Below are 25,167 nucleotides of genomic sequence, written 5' to 3'. Positions count from 1 at the left end.
CATACTTTTTACTCTAGTTTGTATTCCTTGCCTCCGAATCTTCTCACTGACCCACGGGAGAGCACAAAACTTTTATGCGTTTTTCTATGGTCTTGCCGCATCCTTACCCTAACCTCTGATGCGCTGGCTATGTTAGAAAAAAAACATTTCCACAGATGAAATATCACAATGGAGAATGTTATGACGGTCAGAATATGCAGTGCCAGTGGCGTAACTGCCGCCGTAGCAGCAGAGGCAGCTGCCACAGGGCCCAGGACATTAGGGGCCCGGCGACAGCCGCTACCGCTGCGTTTTTTTCTTAATAGGCCGTTACGGGCTCGAGTACCAACTGGAGTACCGGCTGGGTAACAGACCCTATTTACTTACCGATCTTGGCAGGAGTGGGATTGGTAAGTGACACCGCGGGCCCCACAAACACTATAATTATACTCGGGGGGGTCTTTTCAGACCCCCGAGTATAATGATCGGAAGCCCGGGAGACGTAAGAAACATAAAAAACACTGTTACTTACCTCTCCACGATCCAGGTAGGCTTCAGGCCTAGTCGTCTGACGTCTCATGACCCCGGCCTACGTCCCGGGTCATGTGACATCCGACATAATTGAAGATGGACTACAGCGGACGCCGACAACGTAAGAGCCGGGAGATAGGTGAGTAACAGAGTTTTTTTATGTTTTTCTCCCCCTGGGTCTCCGATTATTATACTCTGGGGTCTGAAAAGACCCCAAAGTATAATAATTGTTTAAGGGTGTTCACAGTAGGGCATAATACTGTGTGTAGGGGCCACTATGGGGTACAATACTGTGTGCAGGGGCCACTGAGTGACATAATACTGTGTGCAGGGGCCACTATGGTGGAATATACTGTGTGCAGGGGCCACTATGGGGGATAATACTGTGTGGATGGGCCTCTAAGCGACATAATAGGGTGTGCAGGGGCCACTAAGCGACATAATACTGTGTGCAGGGGACACTATAGGGGATAATACTGTGTGGAGAGACCACTATGGGGTACAAATCTGTGTGCAGGGGCCACTATGGGGGATCATGTGTGGAGTGGCCACTATGGGGGATAATACTGTGTGAGAGGCCACTGAGCGACATAATAGTGTGTTCAGGGGGCACTATGGGGCATAATAGAGCTCACAGGAATGCGTAGGAGGGGGTCGGTTGAGGTCTTCGGCGTTGGTGTTAGTCGACAGGGGGGCATGTCAAAAGTTCGCCACGGGGCCCCGCCGCTCCTAGTTACGCCACTGGACAGTGCAATGCAGTAAAACATAACAAAAACCATATAAGGTTGAGGCCGCTCATTTTGGAGAAGCTGATTTTTTTATGTTGTTGCAGATTTTGCTGCAGTTTTTTGAGTGAAAACCAGGAATGGATTAAGCAGAAGGGAGAAGTATAAGAAGAAGAAATATATTTACCGTTCCTTTCATAGCCATTCTTAGCTTTTCCTCAATGTGGGGCCTCTGCTTAAATGAGGTATTAATGAAATTGTACCAACCTGAAGAATAAAGTTGTCTTATCCATGAGCTGCGTCTAGCTTTGCAGCCTCGCTCTATTACTAACTTGTAGCTGTCAAACTGAAATGTGATTCCAGTGCAGCCAAGGCCGGATTCACATCTGCATTGGTGTCTTAGTAGGAGATTCCGCTTAAAATCATTGGAGAGAAAAGTCTTGCAAATAGGATTTTTCTCTCCACCAGTTTCAGTTTAAAACCTGGCGGAAACCCAACAGAACCCATTATAGTCTATGGGGTCAGCAGGTTTCTGCAGGTATCCGCTTTTAAGCAGACAGGGTCTCCTTTTTTCGGGTCCCCATGTGGACCCAAATGATGGAGACCTGAACGCTTGTGTGAATCTAGTGCAAGATGCTTTTTACATTTGCATCATGGTTACAATTGAAAAGATCCATCCTGCCGAATCCATCAGACAACAATCTTCATACCCTATTGACTTACCATAAGGTAGATTGAAGCTCCATGTTGTGCTAATTTTGTGGTGAAATGTTGAGAAAGTTGTTATGGCGGCTCTGACAGCATTATGGACAAGCTTAAAGGGAATTCATCACCATTTTTTACATTCATTTATCAAGACCAGATAGTGACTTTTATAAATCCGTCTTTAACCCCTTCCCACCGCAGACATCTTTCGATTTTCGTTTTTGACTTCCCCTCCTTCCAAACCCCATAACTTTTTTTATTTTTCTGTTCTCAGAGCCTTATGAGGTCTTAATGTTTTCAGGACAAATTTTTCTTGATGATGCCACCATGAATTATTCTGTACAATATACTGGGAAGCTGGAAAAAATTCATAATGGGGTGGATTTGAAGAAAAAGTGCATTTATGCGACTTTCTTATGGGCTTCGTTTTTACAGCGTTCACTGTGCAGCCAAAATGACATGTCATCTCTTTTCTATGTTTTGGTACAATTCTAGGGATGCCAAATTTATACGGTTTTATTTATATTTTAACCCCTTAACAAAAATTCAAATATGTGCCAAAATATTCTTTTTCTAAAAGTCGCCATCTTCTGACACCCGTTACCTTTTTATACTTCATGTACGGGATGTATAGGGCGTCTTTTTTTTACGTGGCCGGGTGTACTTTTTAGTTCTACCATTTTGGGGAATTGCTATTGCTTTGATCATTTTTTATTAAAATTTTTATCAGAGGCAAAACTGTGAAAAAACGGCAGTTTGATTTTTTTTCCCCACTATGGCGTTTACCATATGGGTAAAATATTTTTATAGACTTGTAGAGCGGGTGTTTTCGGACACAGGGATACTTAATATGTATGTGTTTCACAGTATTTAAGTACTTTTATATGTGTACTAGGGAAAGGGGGGTGGTTTGAACTTTTATTTTTTTTATATTTTTTTAAAACTTTTTTATGCATTTTTTAGACACACTAGGGGTCTTGAACCCCAGGGGGTCTGATCACTATTACAATGCATTACACTGCTAATGCAATGCATTGCTTAAAACCGTCAGTCCTACTGCAGGCTACATAGGACTCACAGGAAAATGGTAGCGCCTCCGGTAAAATGGCGCCTTGGTCACCTTTGACCGAGGCTCCCGGGGGTTTAATGCCTGCGATCAGTGCGGGAACCGACCGCGGGCATTAGCGCTGGGTGTCTGTTATATGAAACAGCAGACACCTGGCGGCTATGGTGTCTTCAGCTCCCGAGCAGTCACCATCTTTACACACCTGGCGTCCGCCATACTAGTACGGTGGATATTGGGAAGGGGTTAATTCCTCACGGTATATTTTTAATTCTATTTCCTGTATATGACTTTCTTGCCCGAGCTTCTTCTCTGTTAATAACATTTAGAGATATCCTTCACAGCAGTCTCCTAATCATAGGCAGCAATCGGCTGGAGTCAACTCAATGAAGTCTATGGGAAAATTTTTTAGTTTTAATGCTTTGTGTAGGGAGAAGAATAGAGAAGCTGCGACATCAATGTCAGTAATGGACGCAATGGTGAGTCACTGGTGTTATCTGTAGAGGAGCTATCTTCTATTGTAATCCTGTCTGTCTTGTCTGTAATGTAAATGAGGTGACTGCTGACTCTTAACTCTTAACCGGATGACTTTGTGCCCCCATTTATGTTGAAATGGGAAGGTGACTTGTCTCTTTCTCGGGATCAGAGAAGACGAATTTTTCGCCTTTCCCACGCCACCTCGATCAGCTCCCGCTACCAGGAGGCTAGTTATAAACTTTTGTCACGGTGGTACGGAGTCCCCACGAGGTTGCACGCTATTTTCCCTCAGGTGTCTCCTTTGTGTTGGAGATGTGGTCAAGAAGACGGTGACATGCTTCATATCTTCTGGTCCTGTCCTGCTCTGTCCTCCTTTTGGGATGGAGTCAAACGTGTCACCTTGCAACTCACCAATACCCCCCACCACTTGGGTCCGGCCCTGTTTCTCCTCAATCATTGCGAGTCCTCGGTGAAAGTATATAAACGTTCTCTGCTTCGCTTCTTGGTCCTCGCTGCCCGAGCGTGTATCCCGCTCTTCTGGAAGCGTGTAGAAGCCCCTCCTCTCTCCCTCTGGATTTCCAAGGTCAATGAGATTATGCGGATGGAAGAACTTACCTCTTTCCTGCAGGACACGACTGATGCTTACATCAAGACCTGGTTTTACTGGTTCCAGTTTCAGGCTACCGGAGAGTATCGGACGCTCCTGGGTTCTGGTCCTCTTTCATAGAACTGAAGGCCTTCACTCTATCTGCAGATCTCGCTGGTACTTGGGTTTTCGGGTTTGTCTTCTGCTCGCTCCTCTCCCCCCTTCCTATTCCCCCTCCCCCTTCCCCTCCCCCCCTTCCTTTTTTTTTTCTTTTTCTCTTTCTCTCTTTCTTTTCTCTCTCTTCTTCTCTTTTTCCCCTCTCTTTTCTCTCCCCTCTTTCTTTTCTACTCTCCTGCCATGGTTTGATACTCTTTTTCTTTTCTCCCTCTTCATCCTTTAATCTGCCTTACTTGGTTTGTCCAGGGATTCTCCCTGATGATTCCGTGTTGTTCGGTGTTTTTTCTTTTTTAGTTGTTATTTGTCATTTTGCTTTGTTACATTGTCTTTGTACATCTTTGGGCGCCGGTTGGCCCTGATGTTCACTGTTTTTGTGTGTTATAAAAACTTGCAATAAAAACTTTGAATTCAAAAAAAAAAAAAAATGAGGTGACTGCTGCAAAGAAATCCCCTACAGAATTGTCAAGTGTCAAGTCTATTATCAGTGACTTGGTTTAGTGACCACTATGAAACTTGAAGGATTTCAACATAAATATGGATAAGGACAGGGAAAATTTAAAAAATAACTTCAAAAATTCTTTTCATGTGTAATATAAAACCGGGCTTTGGCTACAATACCATCTGCGTCAGTCTCTGTTGGAGACTCTGGCGCATTCTTCCCTGAAAATTGAGATGGGAAGTGTCCGTTTAAAAAAGAAAACCAAAAAACGGACACCGATCATAATAGACACAAGAAGATAGCTATCAGTTACATGTCTTTTTTATGTAGATTGTGAGCCCCATATAGGGATCACAACGTACATTTTTTTTCTTCCTATCAGTATGTCTTTGTAGAATGGGAGGGAATCCACACAAACACAGGGAGAACATACAAACTCCTTGCAGTTGTTGTTCCTGGCAGGATTCAAACCCAGGACTCCAGTGCTCCAAGGCTGCAGTGCTAACCACTGAGCCACCATGTTGCCCGTAGCATGGAGGACTTTTTTCTCCACTTTTTTCAGTTTCAAATGGACGGAGACTCGACAGACTCCACTATAGTCATTGGGGTCCATTGATTTTAGTGGGAACCTAGTGTTAAAGGGGTTGTCCCACGTCGCATACTCGCTAGTCTTCACTGCAGTAAATTCTTCTGTCTTCCGACTTTGTTGCGTCATTGGTGGGCGGGGTTACATATGCAAAGCCAGCGGCGAGAAGTTGACGCTTCTATGCTGCTGGCCCTACGTGTGCGCTGCTGATGCACTAGGCATCGGACGTACAGCCTTCACAATGTAATACAAACCCGGCATCCACTGTAATAGAGAGGCCAGCAGCGGCAGGAGCGATACTGCTATTCCGCTCCCTCCCTCCCCTCCGGAATAGCAGCATCACTCCTGCCGCTGCTGGCTTCACCTGTGCCGCCGTCTACACTCCCCGGCGTCCGCCTCTCTATTACAGCGGATGCTGGGTCTGTATTGGTGGCCCCTTCCCTCCCCACAAAGTGTAAACTACCCCCCTCCAGGCTCGCTCCCGTGCACTTAGCCCCTCCTCCTTCCCCCCTGAGAGCAGCAGATACATCACTTGACTTATGACCAGATAAGTCAAGGGATGTGTAAAAAAAAGAAGAATAAAGTAATATAGTGGACAAACAAAGCAGTTTTGCTGAAGCAATGTATTTAGGAAAAGTCTTACATTCACATTAACAAGCAGTATAGATAGGATCCTTGTGATGGGACAACCCCTTTAAATATCGGTTCATTTTCCGATGACACTTTGCCTTCGGTAAAATAATTTTTTTAAAAATGACTTTTTTGTTTAGAAATTTTTTTGTAAACTATCAATATATCAATAATAAAATGCTAAGATCTCTCCATCGATGCTTTGTAGCATACGGTCTTTGTTACAACATCCAACCAGGGTTAAAAATATCCAATAATTAATATTTATAATTGGGAAATATTATTTGAAATGCCAATTAAAATTTCATCTAGAGAATAAATTCCCAGAACATCAGGATCTATTTAAGCAACATGAACAGCAGCTCACACAATCCATCAGCCGTGCCATAACCAGGTAAGGTGAGTTTTTTTGGGTTTTTTTTTAACCTTTTCCTTTTGTCATAAAAAAGGTCAACTAAAAGCAAATATTCTATTTTTTTAAAAATAAATTTTAATATTTTTCTTTTTAAAATTGTGCTATAGCAAAAATTTCGGCCCAGATCTTTCCACGTTTACAAATAATTATGAATCTATCAGGACAATCTAACTTTTCACAAGTTACGAAATTAAAATGGTCGGTTTCTCGTATCTGACTTCTGTGTCACCTGCCGATTATTTTTTTTTACATTTAACATTTGAAGATGACAAAGAAATAGAAAGAATTTCCAATGATACTCGAATTTCTGAAATTGTCTTACTCGGATTTCCAAATCTTCAACACTTGCATGTCCTTCTTTTCATAGTCCTTCTCATCATCTACCTGTTCATCATTTGTGGCAATGCTGTAATACTGCTCGTAATCTGCAGGGAGCGCACCCTGCACTCCCCCATGTACTTCTTTATTGCAGCCTTATCTTGTTTAGAACTTGGCTATACGGCCATCACAATTCCAAAGATGTTGGCCGATCTCCTGGATGATGAGAAGAAGATCTCTTTGAATGGATGCCTTGTACAGGCCTACTTCCTACATGCTCTTGGAGCAGCTGAATGCTTGATCTTCACAATGATGGCGTATGACCGATATTTGGCCATTTGTAAGCCATTAATGTACTCATCTATTATGACAACTCATCTATATGTTCGTTTGGTTGCCTTCTCTTGCGTTGGAGGGATCCTAAGCCCTGTCATTGATGTCATCTTAATTTCTCTCCTTCCATTTTGTGGTCCAAACTGTATTGAGAATGTATTCTGCGACTTCCCCCCATTAATCTCTTTAGCGTGCACGGATACAAGGTTCTATATAATGGTGGAGTTTACAATAAGCATCTCTGGTATCTTCTTGACTTCTGCTTTTGTTCTTTTCTCTTACATCAGGATAATCCACATTATTTTACGGATAAAGTCCAAAGATGGACGTCAGAAAGCCTTCTCTACCTGCGGAGCGCACCTGATTGTTGTCACACTGTTTTTTGGTAGCATTGGCTTTATGTATATACGTGTTACAAGAAGTTACTCTGTAGAGTACGACAGGGCTGTGGGTCTCACCTACGCCGTCTTTACACCACTAGCTAACCCCATCATCTATGGACTAAGGAATCAGGAAGTCAAAAAATTCCTATCGAAACTTGTCAGCAGTAGAATTGTTATAAAAAAACAAAAATAATTTAGAATTGGTTGTGACTAGAGATGAGTGAACACTGTTCGGATCAGCCGATCCGAACAGCACACACCCATAGAAATGAATGGAAGCACCTGTGACGCTGACTTTGCCGGCGGCCGGCTGGCGTCACAGGTGCTTCCATTCATTTCTATGGGTGCGTGCTGTTCGGATCGGCTGATCCGAACAGTGTTCGCTCATCTCTAGTTGTGACGGGTATAGGAGAATCTACTGAAGTGTAGATCAGTCTGCAACTGCTACTGTAATTTAGGGTACACAAAATGTATTTGGGGCTGTGGAATCAGAGCTGGGAAAAAAGTCGCTGATTCTGACTCCGGTTTCAAATAAAATGACTCATGAAAAAAAAAAAAAATGATTTGATTTACATTCCAGCAATAGGGAATGACGGACCTGGCGGCGATCAGCATAAAACCAACCAGTTTACGAATGTGTTCCTGTATTTTGCAAAGAAAAATAGAGGTCGTCCTCCAATGCCACCCCAGTGATGTCCATAATAAACCTGCGAACATCCTGCCATAATGGATGGAGACGGGGACAGAGCCACCAGACGTGTAGCCTTGTGCCCTGTTCTGAAGAGCAACACTGGGGGGTGCCATTGGAAAAGTACTATGGAGGACTGAGGGGACTCTGTAGCACCTAGAAAGGATCTTGTAATTAATTTCCTGCTCTCTACATGACTAACTATTTATAATAATAATAATAATAATAATAATAAAAAACAAATAATCAATTTTATTTATATAGCGCCAACATATTCCGCAGCGCTGTACAATTTGTAGGGTTCAAATACAGACAAAAAGATACATTACAAAGAAGTAGTCACTTCACACAATAGGACTGAGGGCCCTGCTCACAAGAGCTTACAATCTATGAGGTAGAGGGGGTGACACAAGAGGTAGCAGGGGCGGCATTACTTATACAGTGGTCAGACAAGATTGTAATAGGGGTGACTGTCATTACACAAACATAAAACTGTATGAGCCATCACTAGTAGAGATGAGCGAACAGTGTTCTATCGAACTCATGTTCGATCGGATATTAGGCTGTTCGGCATGTTCGAATCGAATCGAACACCGCGTGGTAAAGTGCGCCATTACTCGATTCCCCTCCCACCTTCCCTGGCGCCTTTTTTGCTCCAATAACAGCGCAGGGTAGGTGGGACAGGAACTACGACACCGGTGACGTTGAAAAAAGTAGGCAAAACCCATTGGCTGCCGAAAACATGTGACCTCTAATTTAAAAGAACAGCGCCGCCCAGGTTCGCGTCATTCTGAGCTTGCAATTCACCGGGGACGGAGGTTTCCGTCCAGTTAGCTAGGGCTTAGATTCTGGGTAGGCAGGGACAGGCTAGGATAGGAAGGAGAAGACAACCACAACAGCTCTTGTAAGAGCTAAATTCCAGGGAGAAGCTTGTCAGTGTAACGTGGCACTGACGGGCTCAATCGCCGCAACCCAGCTTTCCCAGGATCCTGAATGGAATACACTGACAGTGTATTCCCGTATACCCTATATATACACTCCAAATCCCCGTTCCAACGGTGTGCCCCCCCCCCACCTTCACCCCAGAAATACCCTGCAAGTCCCCTAGCAATAGGATTGGGGCTATATACACCCACTATTTTTGCTACTGCCATATAGTGCCATTGTCTGACTGGGAATTCCAAGAATATATTGGGTTTACAAATACCCTCATTTCTTGCTACTGCCATATAGTGCCATTGTCTGACTGGTAATTCAAAGAATATATTGGGGTTACAAATACCCTCATTTCTTGCTACTGCTATATAGTGCCTTTGTCTGACTGGGAATTCCAATAATATATTGGGTTTACAAATACCCTCATTTCTTGCTACTGCTATATAGTGCCTTTGTCTGACTGGGAATTCAAAGAATATATTGGGGTTACAAATACCCTCATTTCTTGCTACTGCTATATAGTGCCTTTGTCTGACTGGGAATTCCAATAATATATTGGGTTTACAAATACCCTCATTTCTTACTACTGCTATATAGTGCCTTTGTCTGACTGGGAATTCAAAGAATATATTGGGGTTACAAATACCCTCATTTCTTGCTACTGCCATATAGTGCCAGTTTCTGACTGGGAATTCCAAGAATATATTGGGTTTACAAATACCCTCATTTCTTGCTACTGCTATATAGTGCCTTTGTCTGACTGGGAATTCCAATAATATATTGGGTTTACAAATACCCTCATTTCTTGCTACTGCCATATAGTGCCAGTTTCTGACTGGGAATTCAAAGAATATATTGGGTTTACAAATACCCTCATTTCTTGCTACTGCTATATAGTGCCTTTGTCTGACTGGGAATTCAAAGAATATATTGGGGTTACAAATACCCTCATTTCTTGCTACTGCCATATAGTGCCAGTTTCTGACTGGGAATTCAAAGAATATATTGGGTTTACAAATACCCTCATTTCTTGCTACTGCTATATAGTGCCTTTGTCTGACTGGGAATTCAAAGAATATATTGGGGTTACAAATACCCTCATTTCTTGCTACTGCTATATAGTGCCTTTGTCTGACTGGGAATTCAAAGAATATATTGGGGTTACAAATACCCTCATTTCTTGCTACTGCTATATAGTGCCTTTGTCTGACTGGGAATTCAAAGAATATATTGGGGTTACAAATACCCTCATTTCTTGCTACTGCTATATAGTGCCTTTGTCTGACTGGGAATTCCAATAATATATTGGGTTTACAAATACCCTCATTTCTTGCTACTGCTATATAGTGCCTTTGTCTGACTGGGAATTCCAATAATATATTGGGTTTACAAATACCCTCATTTCTTGCTACTGCCATATAGTGCCAGTTTCTGACTGGGAATTCAAAGAATATATTGGGTTTACAAATACCCTCATTTCTTGCTACTGCTATATAGTGCCATTGTCTGACTGGGAATTCCAATAATATATTGGGTTTACAAATACCCTCATTTCTTGCTACTGCTATATAGTGCCTTTGTCTGACTGGGAATTCCAATAATATATTGGGTTTACAAATACCCTCATTTCTTGCTACTGCTATATAGTGCCTTTGTCTGACTGGGAATTCAAAGAATATATTGGGGTTACAAATACCCTCATTTCTTGCTACTGCCATATAGTGCCATTGTCTGACTGGGAATTCAAAGAATATATTGGGGTTACAAATACCCTCATTTCTTGCTACTGCCATATAGTGCCATTGTCTGACTGGGAATTCCAGGAATACATTGGGTTTACAAATACCCTCATTTCTTGCTACTGCTATATAGTGCCAGATTCTGACTGGGAATTCAAAATGCGCAAGGCTCCCGGAAAGGGACGTGGACGAGGCCGTGGGCGAGGTCGGGGGAATGGTTCTGGGGAGCAAGGTAGCAGTGAAGCCACAGGGCGTCCCGTGCCTACTCCTGTGGGGCAGCAAGCATTGCGTCACTCCACAGTGCCAGGGTTGCTTGCCACATTAACTAAACTGCAGGGTACAAACCTTAGTAGGCCCGAGAACCAGGAACAGGTCTTGCAATGGCTGTCGGATAACGCTTACAGCACATTGTCCAGCAGCCAGTCAGACTCTGCCTCCTCTCCTCCTATTACCCAACAGTCTTGTCCTCCTTCCTCCCAAAATTCCCAAGCTTCACAGAACAATAACCCCAACTGTCCCTGCTCCCCAGAGCTGTTCTCCGCTCCTTTCATTGTCCCTCAACCTGCCCCTCCACGTCGCGATTCCACGAACCTAACAGAGGAGCATCTGTGTCCAGATGCTCAAACACTAGAGTCTCCTCCATCTCCGTTCGATTTGGTGGTGGATGACAAGCAACCCACCCTCATCGACGACGATGTGACGCAGTTGCCGTCAGGGCATCCAGTTGACCTGCACATTGTGCGGGAGGAGGAGATGAGACAGGAGTTGGAAGAGGAAGTGGTGGATGATGAGGACACTGACCCGACCTGGACAGGGGGGATGTCAAGCAGGGAAAGTAGTGTGGATGTTGAGGCAGGTGCAGCACCAAAAAGGGTAGCTAGAGGCAGAGGCAGAGGTCAGCAGCTTAGGCGAAGCCAGGCCACACCCGGACTCTCCCAAGATGTTCCAGTTCGTACCCAGCCCCGAAAAACTCCCACCTCGAGGGCACATTTCTCGAAGGTGTGGAGTTTTTTCAAGGAATGCGCCGAGGACAGATATAGTGTTGTTTGCACAATTTGCCTCTCGAAATTGATTAGGGGCTCTGAGAAGAGCAACCTGTCCACCACTTCAATGCGCCGTCATTTGGAATCCAAGCACTGGAATCAGTGGCAGGCAGCAACTGCAGGACAAAGGCCGCCTGCCGTTCACGCCTCTGCCTCTGCCACTGCCACTGCCGACTGTGCTGGCGATGCACTCCAGAGGACGAGCCAGGACACCACTTCATCTGCCTCCGCCACTTTGTTGACTTCTACCTCATCCTCCCCTGGTCCTGTCTTATCTCCTTCTCCTGCACCATCAAAGGCACCATCAGGCGTTTCTTTACAACAACCCACCATCTCTCAGACATTGGAGCGGCGGCAGAAATACACCGCTAACCACCCACACGCGCAAGCCTTGAACGCCAACATCGCTAAACTGCTGGCCCAGGAGATGTTGGCGTTCCGGCTTGTTGAAACTCCCGCCTTCCTGGACCTGATGGCAACTGCGGCACCTCGCTATGCCGTCCCTAGCCGTCACTACTTCTTCCGGTGTGCCGTCCCCGCCTTGCACCAGCACGTGTCACTCAACATCAGGCGGACCCTTAGTTCCGCGCTTTGCACAAAGGTCCACTTGACCACCGACGCGTGGACAAGTGCATGCAGACAGGGACGCTACATTTCACTGACGGCACACTGGGTGAATGTAGTTGAGGCTGGGACTGCTTCCCAAACTGGCCCGGTGTACCTCGTCTCCCCGCCTAACATTCCTGGCAGGGACACGAGAAGAACACCCCCCTCCTCCTCCTCCTCCGCTGTTAGATTGACCCCAGCTACGAGTTGGAAACGTTGCAGCACTGGCGTTGGTAGACGTCAGCAGGCCGTGCTGAAGCTGATCAGCTTGGGGGACAGACAGCACACTTCCCCCTGAGGTGAGGGATGCCCTCCTCAATGAGACGGCAATATGGTTTGAGCCGCTGCACCTGGGCCCAGGCATGGTCGTTTGTGATAACGGCCGGAACCTGGTAGCAGCTCTGGAGCTTGCCGGACTCCAACATGTTCCATGCCTGGCCCACGTCTTCAACCTAGTGGTGCAACGTTTCCTAACGAGCTACCCCAATGTTCCAGAGCTACTGGTGAAAGTGCGGCGCATGTGCGCCCACTTCGCAAGTCGACAGTAGCCGCTGCTAGCTTAAAATCTCTCCAGCAACGCCTGCATGTGCCACAACACCGGCTTTTGTGCGACGTCCCCACACGCTGGAACTCAATGTTTCAGATGTTGAATAGAGTGGTTGAGCAGCAGAGACCTTTGATGGAATACCAGCTACAAAACCCTAGGGTGCCACTAAGTCAGCTGCCTCAGTTTCTCATCCATGAGTGGCCATGGATGAGAGACCTTTGTGACATCCTACGGGTGTTTGAGGAGTCCACAAAGAGGGTGAGCTCTGAGGATGCGATGGTGAGCCTTACAATCCCGCTCTTGTGTGTTCTGAGAGAATCCCTGATTGACATCAGGGATAACTCAGATCACACAGAGGAGTCAGGGATAGCATCCGATCCGTCACAGCTGGAGAGTAGGTCCACACATCTGTCCGCTTCATCACGTTTAATGGAGGAGGAGGAGGAGGAAGAAGAGTTGTCCGATGATGTGATGGTGATACAGGAGGCTTCCGGGCAACTTCGAATCGTCCCATTGTTGCAGCGTGGATGGGTAGACATGGACGATGAGGAGGAAATGGAGATTGAACTTTCCGGTGGGGCCAGAGGAGTCATGCCAACTAACACTGTGGCAGACATGGCTGAGTTCATGTTGGGGTGCTTTACAACCGACAAGCGTATTGTCAAAATCATGGAGGACAACCAGTACTGGATCTTTGCTATCCTTGACCCCCGGTATAAAAACAACATCTCCTCTTTTATTCCGGTAGAGGGGAGGGCCAATCGCATTAATGCTTGCCACAAGCAATTGGTGCAGAATATGATGGAGATGTTTCCAGCATGTGACGTTGGCGGCAGGGAGGGCAGTTCCTCCAGTAGGCGACCAAGTTCTCACCGGTCCACACAAACGAGGGGCACACTGTCTAAGGTCTGGGACACCTTGATGGCACCCCCTCGCCAAAGTGCCGCCACGGAGGGTCCTAGTGTCACCAGGCGTGAGAAGTATAGGCGCATGTTGCGGGAATACCTTTCCGACCACAGCCCTGTCCTCTCCGACCCCTCTGCGCCCTACACGTATTGGGTGTCGAAGTTGGACCTGTGGCTTGAACTTGCCCTATATGCCTTGGAGGTGCTGTCCTGTCCTGCCGCCAGCGTCCTATCTGAGAGGGTGTTCAGTACAGCCGGTGGCATCATCACTGACAAGCGCACCCGTCTGTCAGCTGAGAGTGCCGACCGGCTCACTTTGATAAAAATGAACCACCACTGGATAGAGCCTTCATTTTTGTGCCCACCTGTGTAAAGCACCCCAACATGAAACTCCATGTCTGTGCTCAACCTCTCCAATTCCTCCACATCCTCATACTCATCCACCATAAGCGTTGCACAATTCTGCTAATACTAGGCTCCCTCCACCCTGATTTCCCACAACTCTGCTGGTTAGAGGCTCCCTCCACCCTGATTTCCCACAACTCTGCTGGTTAGAGGCTCCCTCCACCCTGATTTCCCCCAACTCTGCTGGTTAGAGGCTCCCTCCACCCTGATTTCCCACAACTCTGCTGGTTAGAGGCTCCCTCCACCCTGATTTCCCACAACTCTGCTGGTTAGAGGCTCCCTCCACCCTGATTTCTCACAACTCTGCTGTTTAGAGGCTCCCTCCACCATGAATTGGTCCACACTGGGGTTTTTAGAGGCTCCCTCCACCATGAATTTGCCCAAACTGGGCTGTTTAGAGGCTCCCTCCACCATGAATTGGTCCAAACTGGGCTGTTTAGAGGCTCCCTCCACCATGAATTTGCCCAAACTGGGCTGGTTAGAGGCTCCCTCCACCATGAATTTGCCCAAACTGGGCTGTTTAGAGGCTCCCTCCACCATGAATTGGTCCAAACTGGGGTTTTTAGAGGCTCCCTCCACCATGAATTTGCCCAAACTGGGCTGTTTAGAGGCTCCCTCCGCCATGAATTGGTCCAAACTGGGCTGTTTAGAGGCTTCCTCCACCATGAATTGGTCCAAACTGGGGTTTTTAGAGGCTCCCTCCACCATGAATTTGCCCAAACTGGGCTGTTTAGAGGCTCCCTCCACCATGAATTGGTCCAAACTGGGCTGTTTAGAGGCTCCCTCCACCATGAATTGGTCCAAACTGGGGTTTTTAGAGGCTCCCTCCACCATGAATTTGCCCAAACTGGGCTGTTTAGAGGCTCCCTCCACCATGAATTGGTCCAAACTGGGGTTTTTAGAGGCTCCCTCCACCATGAATTGGTCCAAACTGGGGTTTTTAGAGGCTCCCTCCACCATGAATTTGCCCAAACTGGGCTGTTTAGAGGCTCCCTCCACCATGAATTGGTCCAAACTGGGGTTTTTAGAGGCTCCCTCCACCATGAATTGGTCCAAACTGGGGTTTTTAGAGGCTCCCTCCACCATGAATTTGCCCAAACTGGGGTGTTTAGAGGCTCCCTCCACCATGAATTTGCCCAAACTGGGCTGTTTAGAGGCTCCCTCCACCATGAATTGGTCCAAACTGGGGTTTTTAGAGGCTCCCTCCACCATGAATTGGTCCAAACTGGGGTTTTTAGAGGCTCCCTCCACCATGAATTTTCCCAAACTGGGGTGTTTAGAGGCTCCCTCCACCATGAATTTGCCCAAACTCTGCTGGTTAGAGGCTCAATCCACCCTGATTTTCAAAACAAATGTTGGTGCCAACCTCAACTTACTACAAGGGCCAAATTCACTGCTGATGACAAGCTCTCCTCACTCCAAGTGCCAAATACACATGTTTCAAGGTGTTTTCCTACTGTCAGAGAGGTGGTATTGAGTGTGTAAAGTGTGTAGTTGTTAGGCTGTGATGTTGGGGTAATAGAGGGTCTTTGGTGTGTTAGATGCCCCCAGACATGCTTCCCCTGCTGTCCCAGTGTCATTCCAGAGGTGTTGGCATAATTTCCTGGGGTGTCATAGTGGACTTGGTGACCCTCCAGACACGGATTTGGGTTTCCCCCTTAACGAGTATATGTTCCCCATAGACTATAATGGGGTTCGAAACCCCCAGTGAGCGGCTGTTCGATTCGAACCTCGAACATTTTAGTGTTCGCTCATCTCTAATCACTAGTGGTGTCCTGTAACATGTGGATGGAGCTTGGACTTATAAAGTTAGTCTGAAACGGCATCATATATGGGGTAATGTGGGAGCGGGAACAGAGGAGGGTTCATTTTAGGGATTCTAATTACGGCACGGAAGGGTTTACATTAGGAATTGTGATAGGCCTGTCTGAAAAGATGCGTCTTTAGTTTGTTCTTGAAGCTGTAGAAATTGGGAGTTAATCTGATTTTTGTGGATAGAGCATTCCAGAGAAGTGGTGCAACTCGGGAGAAGTCTTGTATACGAGCGTGGGAGGTTCTGATAATAGAGGATGTAAGTGTTAGGTCATTGAGTAAGCGGAGAGTACAGATTGGGCGATAGACAGAGATGAGGGAGGAAAAGTAGGGAGGTGCAGCATTATTGGGAGCCTTGTGGATGAGGGGGATAGGTTTATATTTTATTCTATAATGAATAGGCAGCCAGTGTAGTGACTGGCACAGACCAGAGGCATCGCTGTAGCGTCTAGACTGATAGATGAGCCTGGCTGCTGCATTCAGAATAGATTGTAGAGGGGAGAGATTAGTAAGGGGAAGACCAATTAGTAAGGAGTCAAGGCGAGAGTGAATCAGAGAGACAATAAGTATTTTTAGTGTATCTCTAGTAAAGAAAGGGCGTATTCTGGAGATGTTTTTGAGATGGAGGTGACATGAGTGTGTGAGTGATTCAATATGAGGGGTGAAGGAAAGGTCTGCGTCAAACATGACCCCGAGGCAGCGGGCCTGCTGCCTAGGAGTTATAGTAAGGCCTGAGACTGCAATGGATATATCAGGGACAGATCTATTAGATGGTGGAAACAGTAGTAGTTCAGCCTTAAAGAGATTTAGTTTCAGATAGAGAGAAAAGAGAGGCAGAGGATAGGGATGTTTTTAATGATATTCTATGATTAATATTCTATAATTAATTAGATGAATAGTCTGTTACATATTCACTTTCTTAGGACTCAATGACTAGCTTTTAATGAATTAGAGGATCTTTACTGCACCTGTCTAACCATGGCTTTCAGCCATTTATGAAATTGTTGGAACCAGAGTCGGCTTTGTAAAAACAGTCGGAGTTAGTGGTTTGGCACCAACTCCACAGCCCTCAGTGCACAGCTAGGCCCCATGCACACAACTGAGTCTGTTTCCGATTTGAGGCCGAGTAAACAGCGGTAGGCAATGAGATGACACTTGGAGTATATTCCGTTATGGCATTGATATCTATGGAGGATTCTGATCCATTCTGTTCTGATTACACAGAGTAGAATATGATCTGCTGTATAATCATCCAGAAATGAATGGATCAGAAGCCCCCATAGAAGTGAATGCACAAACGGATACACACCGAGTGTCATCCGATTGCATTCCACTGCACGCTTGGCCCCACATTGGAAACACATTTGGTTGTGAGGCCTTATGTAACTACATACAGTTCTTGTTGAACTCATATTTATACAAGTGATAGTCCATATCCATCAATCTCATCCTTACTCAGAATTTAGACAGTGAGGGAGATTTATATAAGATGGTGCAAAGAAAAATGGAGAGATTGTGTAGACTGACTATTAAAAGGATCCTGTCATTAAGATGCAATTTTTTGTGACTAACATATAGGAATAGCCTTAAGAAAGGCTATTCTTCTCCTACCTTTAGATGTCTTCTCGCGCCATCGTTTGGTAGAAATCCCGGTTTTCTTTGGTATACAAATGAGTTCTCTCGCAGCACTGGGGGCGGTCCTCAGCACTCAAACAGCACTGGGGGCGTCCCAAATGCTGTGAGAGAACTCTCCAGTGACGCCTCAATCTCCTCTTTAACGGCCTCTTCACGCGTCTTCTTCCGGCGCCGGCTTCAAACTTCTACACATTTGCAAGTCAGCTCTGCTATTGGGCCTCGTGCAGAGCCAACTGCACATGATCGCCTGGTGTAAGCAGCCATTTTCTGGTGGCCGCTTACCCCACTTACTGCGTAGTGGCGTATAAATAGGAGGCCTGGCATGGAAAAAGGAGAGTGTCCTAAAATAATAGTTCAATAATTGTAATCAAGGTAAAATGTTCAATTAATCGTGATTTGGTGGTTTGGTCCACAGACATTTATTACAAAAAAGTGGTAACGAAGTTTAAAAGTTTCTAAAAATAAAAAACTTGAGTTTTGAATCCCCCCTTCTCTATAAAAGCAAATAAAGAAAGATAAGCAATATTATCCCCTTTCCGCTGCAGCTATTCTTTGATGTTCATTTTTGACTCCCCGCCTTCCATAAGCCATAACTTTTTTTATTGTTCTGTTCACATAGCCATGTAAGGGCTTAATTTGTAGGACAAATTGTACTTTGTAAAGTTACCATTTAATATTCTGTACAATGTACAGGGAAACTGAAAAAAAATTCAGAATGGGGTGGAATTGGAGAAAAACTGTGTTTGTGCAACTTTCTTACGGGCTTCATTTTTACAGCGTTCATTGTGCAGCCACAATGACATATCACCTGTATTCTATGGGTTGGTTCAATTCTGGAGATATCAAATTGATCTAGATTTTTTTTTACATTTTAACCCCTTAAAAAAAATTCAAAAATTTAGCAAAAAAAGAAAGAACTTTCTTGAAGTCGCCATAGTCTGACATCCATAACTTTTAATATTTCCGTGTACAGGGATGCATATGACGTCTTTTTTCTTACGGGGCCAGATGTACTTTATATTTATAACATTGGGGGATGTCTATTGGTTTATTACAATTTTTATGAGAGACAAAACACCAAAAAAACTGCATTTTTATTTTTTTCCGGCTACAACGATTAACTAATAGGAAAAATATTTGTTAAAGTTTGTAGATTGGATGTTTTCAGACACAGCGATACCTAATGTGTATGTATTTAACTTTATTTATGTACTTTTATATGTGTTCTAGAGAAATGGTTGATTTGAATTTTTATGGTTGTTTTTTTTTTATTTTTTTTTTATATATATTCCGAAAAAGCTGTCTTCTGCTGCAGCTATGACAGTTTCTTCACTGTGGGCAACAGTTCAGTAAGGCCTTGTTCACATCAGCCTTTGTATTCCGTCCGGGGGAGTCTGCATGAGGACCCCCCCCCCGAATGGAATACCGAACACAACTGCAAGTGGTGAGCCAGTGAAAGCACATGGACCCCATAGACTATAATGGGGTCTGTGTGCTTGCCGCCAGATCTCTGCAGGGATCATGTGGACAGGAAAGTAGTTCACAATTTACTTTTCTGTCCGCATGATTCGTACGGGCAGTGCGAGGCAAGCACACAGACCCCATTATAGTCTCACATCGATCGATCTGACAACCACCGACCCGGCGGGAAGGGACCCTCACTCGGCTGGACCTTGGGGGTCCGTGCTGGCTACAGCGCGGGGTCTTTCTTTCCCTTCAGCCCCGGAGTCGTGTAAAGATCTGTGAGTGCCAGCAGCGTCCTTAAAGTGGTTCTCGCCGGCATGTGCCGGCAGCACGCACGGACGAGGAAGCACGAGCAAGAGTTTGTCTTTGAACCTTCACAAGAGGCATCAGAAACGAGGCGCCTGGGGTTCTTCGCTGAATCCGACCCATCTGGGCTCCCCACCCGACCCTGGGCTTCGGCTCTTCGGGAGGCCCGGCACCCAAGTGCACAGGTTGACCTCTGCATCACCGTAAGACAGACCACGCTTACTTGGCATCCACCAGACAAAGTCCCCCCGCCCTGGCCAATGGGCTTCGATGACGGGAAACCGAGAGCCGGCATCCGAGTGTGGGAAAAAAAGAAAAGAACAAAGCACCCATTATAGTCTATGGGGTCTGTGTGCTTTCACTGCACAGCGCTTGCAATTGCATTCGGTATTCCATTCGGGGGGTCCCCACGCAGACTCCCCAAACAGAATACCGAATGCAGATGTGAATGAAGGGTAAAAGGACGAGGAAGCATCAAACACATCTGACTCAATCCCCCTGAGCCCAAGTTACTGAAAATTTTTAGTTTCTTTAAGAATAAAAATTGAGACTGAAATTATAGAATTGACCATAAGCTTGAAAAACAAGGACTTAAATTTTAGGCAAAATCACACAACCCCAGTTCAGACAATAAAAATATAAAACTAACTATGTAGTGTACACTGTAGTAGGAAAAAAAAAAATCGAAAAGTATGAAAGTAGTTAATGTTTTGTAACTTATACTTTTAGTTTTTGGATAGATGACAGGGATAGGAATCCATTCGGGAAATCTATGTTATTATGTGGCACGTTATTCTGAGATCAAAATCGTAAAATTGGCCCCAAGGGAATGTTTCCGCAGCTGAACCATCTATTATAAAAAAGACTACCAATTTAGGAAAATGGCAGATTCTGGCAACTTCTACGCGCAGTGTGTTGTATGGGCTTAATACCATTACAGGGAGAACAGGTAAAGAACACTGAATAGGTAAGTGAATTCCTACAAATATTAAGGAAAATGTTTGTTCTTGTATCGTGTTAGCCAGTGAGTAGGAAATATAAAAAACAAAAAACTTGATAGTCTTCAGTAGTTGATACCTTTTTAATGGCTAACTAATAATGATGACAGGTTACAACGTTTCGGAACTCTAGGCTCCTTTTTCAAGTAAATTTAAAAACCATTTCTGAAGGAGCAGATTTATGTACAAAAGGACACATAGGGATAGAATTCTAGGAGGAAGGGGGGAAGAGGGTTATTAGTAATTGGTAGAAACAATGTAAGCAATTCCAGGTTCTTATCAGTTCCCAAATGTCCCACTGAAAATCTGTATGTTGGAGAGACCGGACAACAGCTTAGAATGCGTATGAATTCAGAGAACGAAGAATGGACCTTCCCGTATCAAAACATTTCTGCAATGAGGATCATAATATCACCGATCACATGAAAATTTTGGTTTTAAGAGGGAATTTTAAATCAAGGAAAGAGCGACGGATTTATGAGTATAAACTTATGACCCTGCTTCAAACCCCGGAGAAGGGGTTAAATCTGTCACATGGGTTTATGGCATCTTACAGAAATCACTGACCTGAGACCCTGAGAACTGATAAGAACCTGGAATTGCTTACATTGTTTCCACCAATAACTAATAACCCTCTACCCCCCTTCCTCCTAGAATTCTATCCCTATATGTCCTTTTGTACATAAATATGCATCCTTCAGAAATGGTTTTTAAATTTACTTGAGAAAGGAGCCGAGAATTCCGAAACGTTGTAATCTGTCATCATTATGAGTTAGCCATTAAAAAGGTATCAACTACTGAAGACTATCAAGTTTTTTGTTTTTTATACAAATATTAACAATAAATTAAAATATCATAGAAAAATATTTTACATGTACATCTGCTTCACTACAATTTAGTAGTGAGCTCCCTGACAGAGCTACAACACTTCTTATCATTGCTTTTGTCACCTACTGTTAAGGCTCATGCACATGAAAAAGTCCCGTACACTGGGTGTCTATAGTGGTGAACACAATATCCACACACTTGTAACACCCGCACCTTAAACATCTTCAGAATCTGCTGCCTGTACTCCTGGCACCTGTATAGTAGTACACTGATGCTGGGGAAAGTGCACCTTGGTGGCGCATGCGCAGTGAGGCCGAGATGTACTGACCTGCTGTGCAGGCGCCGGGAGAACCAGAGATAAAGGAATGGAAAGATTTACAACAGGACCAGATCATAAGGACCAGTGGGTGTTTTAGTGTCCCAGATAGTCCTGACACGTTCCCTTTATGATGGTCATGGTAAAGTGTGACCATGTTTTTTTTATGCTCCGGCTTACTGATTCATTCTTATCTGTCTTCCACTTACTAATCCCTCTCCTCTCCAATCTAACCTGAATGTAGCGGCCAGACTCATCTTCCTCTCCATCTGCTACACCGATGCCTCCACCTGTCTCTTCCCTTGTTGCTTGGTTATTGTAGAACAGAATTTGGAATTATCACTCTCGGTAAATTTCGTAATGACAGATTTCTCAGTAATGGACAACTTTCTCGAATTCTAACGCTAGGCATGATAAATTTCTCTTAGATTGACTATGCCCATTATGGCCCGGACTCACCAGACTCGTTCTGCTAAGTTTTCATAAAGGTAAGCTTTGCTGTCCATGATACTTTGTGACGTCACCCTTTTGATTTATGTGACAATGGAATGTTATCAGAACCTTGTATTTTCTTTGTTTAAACCAATAAAAGGCTTTGAAACAGAATATTACCCCTCACCAAGAGAGCGCTCCACAATGTGGCACCGCCAAACCCCTGCTAGATGTTTTGCCAGCAATATAATCCTCCATAATAAAAACACGACATTCCCATCCCTAAGACTTTTCTTGTGCTTGACCAGTTTTCTGGAATGTGCTACCCTGGACAATGAGATTTGTCACATCCACAGTTTTAAGCATCTTTTTAGATAGGTCTATCACATTTTTTGATCTAACTCCCCTTCACGCTGTTTCTTAGAGTCTGATCTCCTCATTTATCCTTAACCCTCACCCTTTGAAATCTAATGTACTTTATATCTGAGTATTCACAGGAACTGGAGGGTGACTGACTGATGTAGCTTTATGCCATGTGAATATACCCTTATGGTGTACGGAGTCTCTGCACACAAGACATCACATTTACTGATCACATCACAGTGCAGCAGCACAATCCCATTAAAATGAATGGGGATAAGCTGCAATACCAAGCACTGCACCCTAATACTGAGCCATGGGTGTCAGATCTCCACTGATCACATAATGATGACCTATACGAAGGATAGGTCACCAAGAGAAAACTCCTTTACGGTAAGGCCCGCAGCAAAAACCGATGCAGGATAAAACGCGGCATTTTTCCCAGAAAGTCCACAGAGGTGCGCATATTTTTCCCCAATTTGTGGATGGGATTTGCTATGATCCCATCTACTTTGCAGTGACTGTAAAACGCATTGCTTTATTGCAAAACCGTGGCATTTACGCCACGTGGGGCCCCGGCCTTTAATGCATTCGTAGGTACTTATTTAATAATAGTTCCATAGGAGCCGCTGTGTGCACAAATAAGGATAAAGAGAACAGGTAGATTTTTTTTAATATGATTTTTTTTTACATTTATGATTGATGTTTACTAGAGATGAGCGAGTAGGTATTCGATCGAATACTACGGTATTCGAAATACTCGTACTCGATCGAGTACCACTCACTGTTCGAATGTAAAAGTTTGATGCAGAACCAGCATTGATTGGCAGAATGCTATACAGTCGGCCAATCAACGCTGGTTCCTCTCCTACCTTTAGAAGTCTTCTCCGTGCAGCTTCCCCGCGGCGTCTTCCGGCTCTTCATTCACTCTGCCAGGCATCGGGCCTGGGCAGAGCCGACTGCGCATGTCCGCTTGTAGTGCGGGCATGCGCAGTCAGCTCTGCCCAGGCCCGATGCCTGGCAGAGTGAATGAAGAGCCGGAAGATGCCACAGGGACGCTGCAAGGAGAAGACTGCTCGGAGGATTCAGCCCGACCCTCACTCGTGGACTTGGTAAGTATAATTTGATCGAACGTTGCCTATCCCTGAAACGAGCATTTTCCCCCCATAGACTATAATAGGGTTCAATATTCGATTCGAGTAGTCGAATATTGAGGGGCTACTCGAAACGAATATCGAACCTCGAACATTTTACTCTAATGTTTACGTGAAGATACATACAATAAAAAATCCAATTTTTTTTTTTTTCATTTTTAGGACAGAAAATAAGACGATGAATTCTACCGACCTGCTGAACATAGAAGAGTTCACCCTCCTTGGATTGGACACTTTCCCTAAACTGGGTATTGCCCTGTTCTTCCTCCTGTTCATCGTCTACGTTCTTATACTGGTCAGCAATCTTCTCATCATGGTAACGGTACATTTTGAGAGCCGTCTCCATTCAGCCATGTACTATTTCCTCAGCAGGCTGTCTCTGGTAGACATGTGCTACGCCTCCGTGACTGTCCCTAAGACGCTGATCAACTTTCTAACAAAGAGAAACACGATCTCTCTCAATGCTTGTATCACACAGCTCTTCTTCTTACACTTCTTTGCGGGAACCGAGTGCATCCTCCTGACTGCCATGGCCTACGACCGTTATGTCGCCATATGTAACCCGCTACGGTATTCTAGTATTATGAGCAGGACCATTTGTTACTGGTTGGAAGCTGTGAGTTGGGCCATAAGCTTTTTCCACTCCATCATCCAGATAATATTAACTTGTCAACTGAAGTTCTGTGGCTCAAACAGAATCGACCATTTCTTCTGCGACATCCATCCCTTGTCTGTATTATCCTGCTCGGATATCTTCATCATTGAGGTGGTCTTCGTTGCAAACAGCGGCTTGATAGCTGCCCTGTCCTTCATTGTCTTGCTTATCTCGTACATGGGGATTATCAACACCATAGTGAAGACCAGATCTAATGAAGGGATGGGCAAAGCCTTTTCCACCTGTACCTCCCATCTCATTGTGGTCACCCTCTTCTTCGGACCTTCCGTCTTCATCTACCTGAGGCCTTCAGTTTCCTATGCAGCTGATAAAGTAGTGTCGATATTTTATACCGAGCTGACCCCCTTACTAAATCCGATAATATATACTCTGAGAAACAAGGAGGTAAAAGCCGCCATCAGCTCATTCTTGTGGAAAAAACTGTTCCGAAAACATTGAACATGTCTAAAAAGATTTTTTGTCATTTGAGAAATCATGATAAACAAGTGTAACATCATATGTGTGTCCACTGCAGCTTTGTCTTTCCATTTTTGACGGTCTCAGGGCTCGTTCACATCTGCGCCCCGGGTCTCCGTTTTGCAGGTTTCTGTTTCCTGCCCGAAACTGGACAGGAGATGGAAATCTGCAGGCATATTTCAAACCCAATCATTTGAATGGGTTTGGAAAGTGTCCGGCCGTGAGTGCTTGTGAGCATTTTGTGCTCTCTGTGGCGAAACCAGTTTTTTTTTAACCGGACACAGAGTCGGACATGCAGGACTTTTTGTCCGGTTAAAAAAAAAACAAAAAAACGGTTTCGCCGCGGAGCGCACAAAACTCAGGTCTCTGTTCATGCAGGTTTCTGTTTCCTGCACAAAACTGAGCAGGAGACAGAAACCTGCAGGACAGACTGCCAAATGCTAGTGTGAACCTAGCGTCACCGGCGCTCACGGCCGGACACGGTCTGCAAGGTTTCCATTTTCTGTCGGCAGAA

General features: G+C 44.9%; 2 protein-coding genes across 2 annotated transcripts; both read left to right on the top strand.

Moving 5' to 3' along the window:
- Positions 1-6,508: 6,508 nt before the first annotated feature.
- On the top strand, positions 6,509-7,540 carry LOC142209959 (olfactory receptor 6N1-like). Its single transcript, XM_075278993.1, has one exon. It carries the CDS (start codon positions 6,509-6,511, stop codon positions 7,538-7,540), a length of 1,032 nt encoding a protein of 343 aa, XP_075135094.1.
- A 16,159-nt stretch (positions 7,541-23,699) lies between these two features.
- On the top strand, positions 23,700-24,635 carry LOC142209448 (olfactory receptor 4B13-like). The gene has a single exon (XM_075278437.1). The coding sequence runs from the start codon at positions 23,700-23,702 to the stop codon at positions 24,633-24,635; it is 936 nt and encodes a 311-aa protein (XP_075134538.1).
- The last annotated feature ends 532 nt before the right edge of the window (positions 24,636-25,167 follow it).

The sequence above is a fragment of the Leptodactylus fuscus genome, chromosome 6, assembly GCF_031893055.1.
Source record: "Leptodactylus fuscus isolate aLepFus1 chromosome 6, aLepFus1.hap2, whole genome shotgun sequence".
Taxonomy (NCBI): Eukaryota; Metazoa; Chordata; class Amphibia; order Anura; family Leptodactylidae; genus Leptodactylus; species Leptodactylus fuscus.
The sequence above is the reverse complement of the archived record's forward strand: the minus strand, read 5'-3'. Positions and strand labels throughout refer to the sequence as shown.

Bases quoted from the DNA above. Each gene is read 5' to 3' on its own strand.
- LOC142209448 (XM_075278437.1), top strand. From the start codon at position 23,700: ATGAATTCTACCGACCTGCTGAACATAGAAGAGTTCACCCTCCTTGGA.
- LOC142209959 (XM_075278993.1), top strand. From the start codon at position 6,509: ATGGTCGGTTTCTCGTATCTGACTTCTGTGTCACCTGCCGATTATTTT.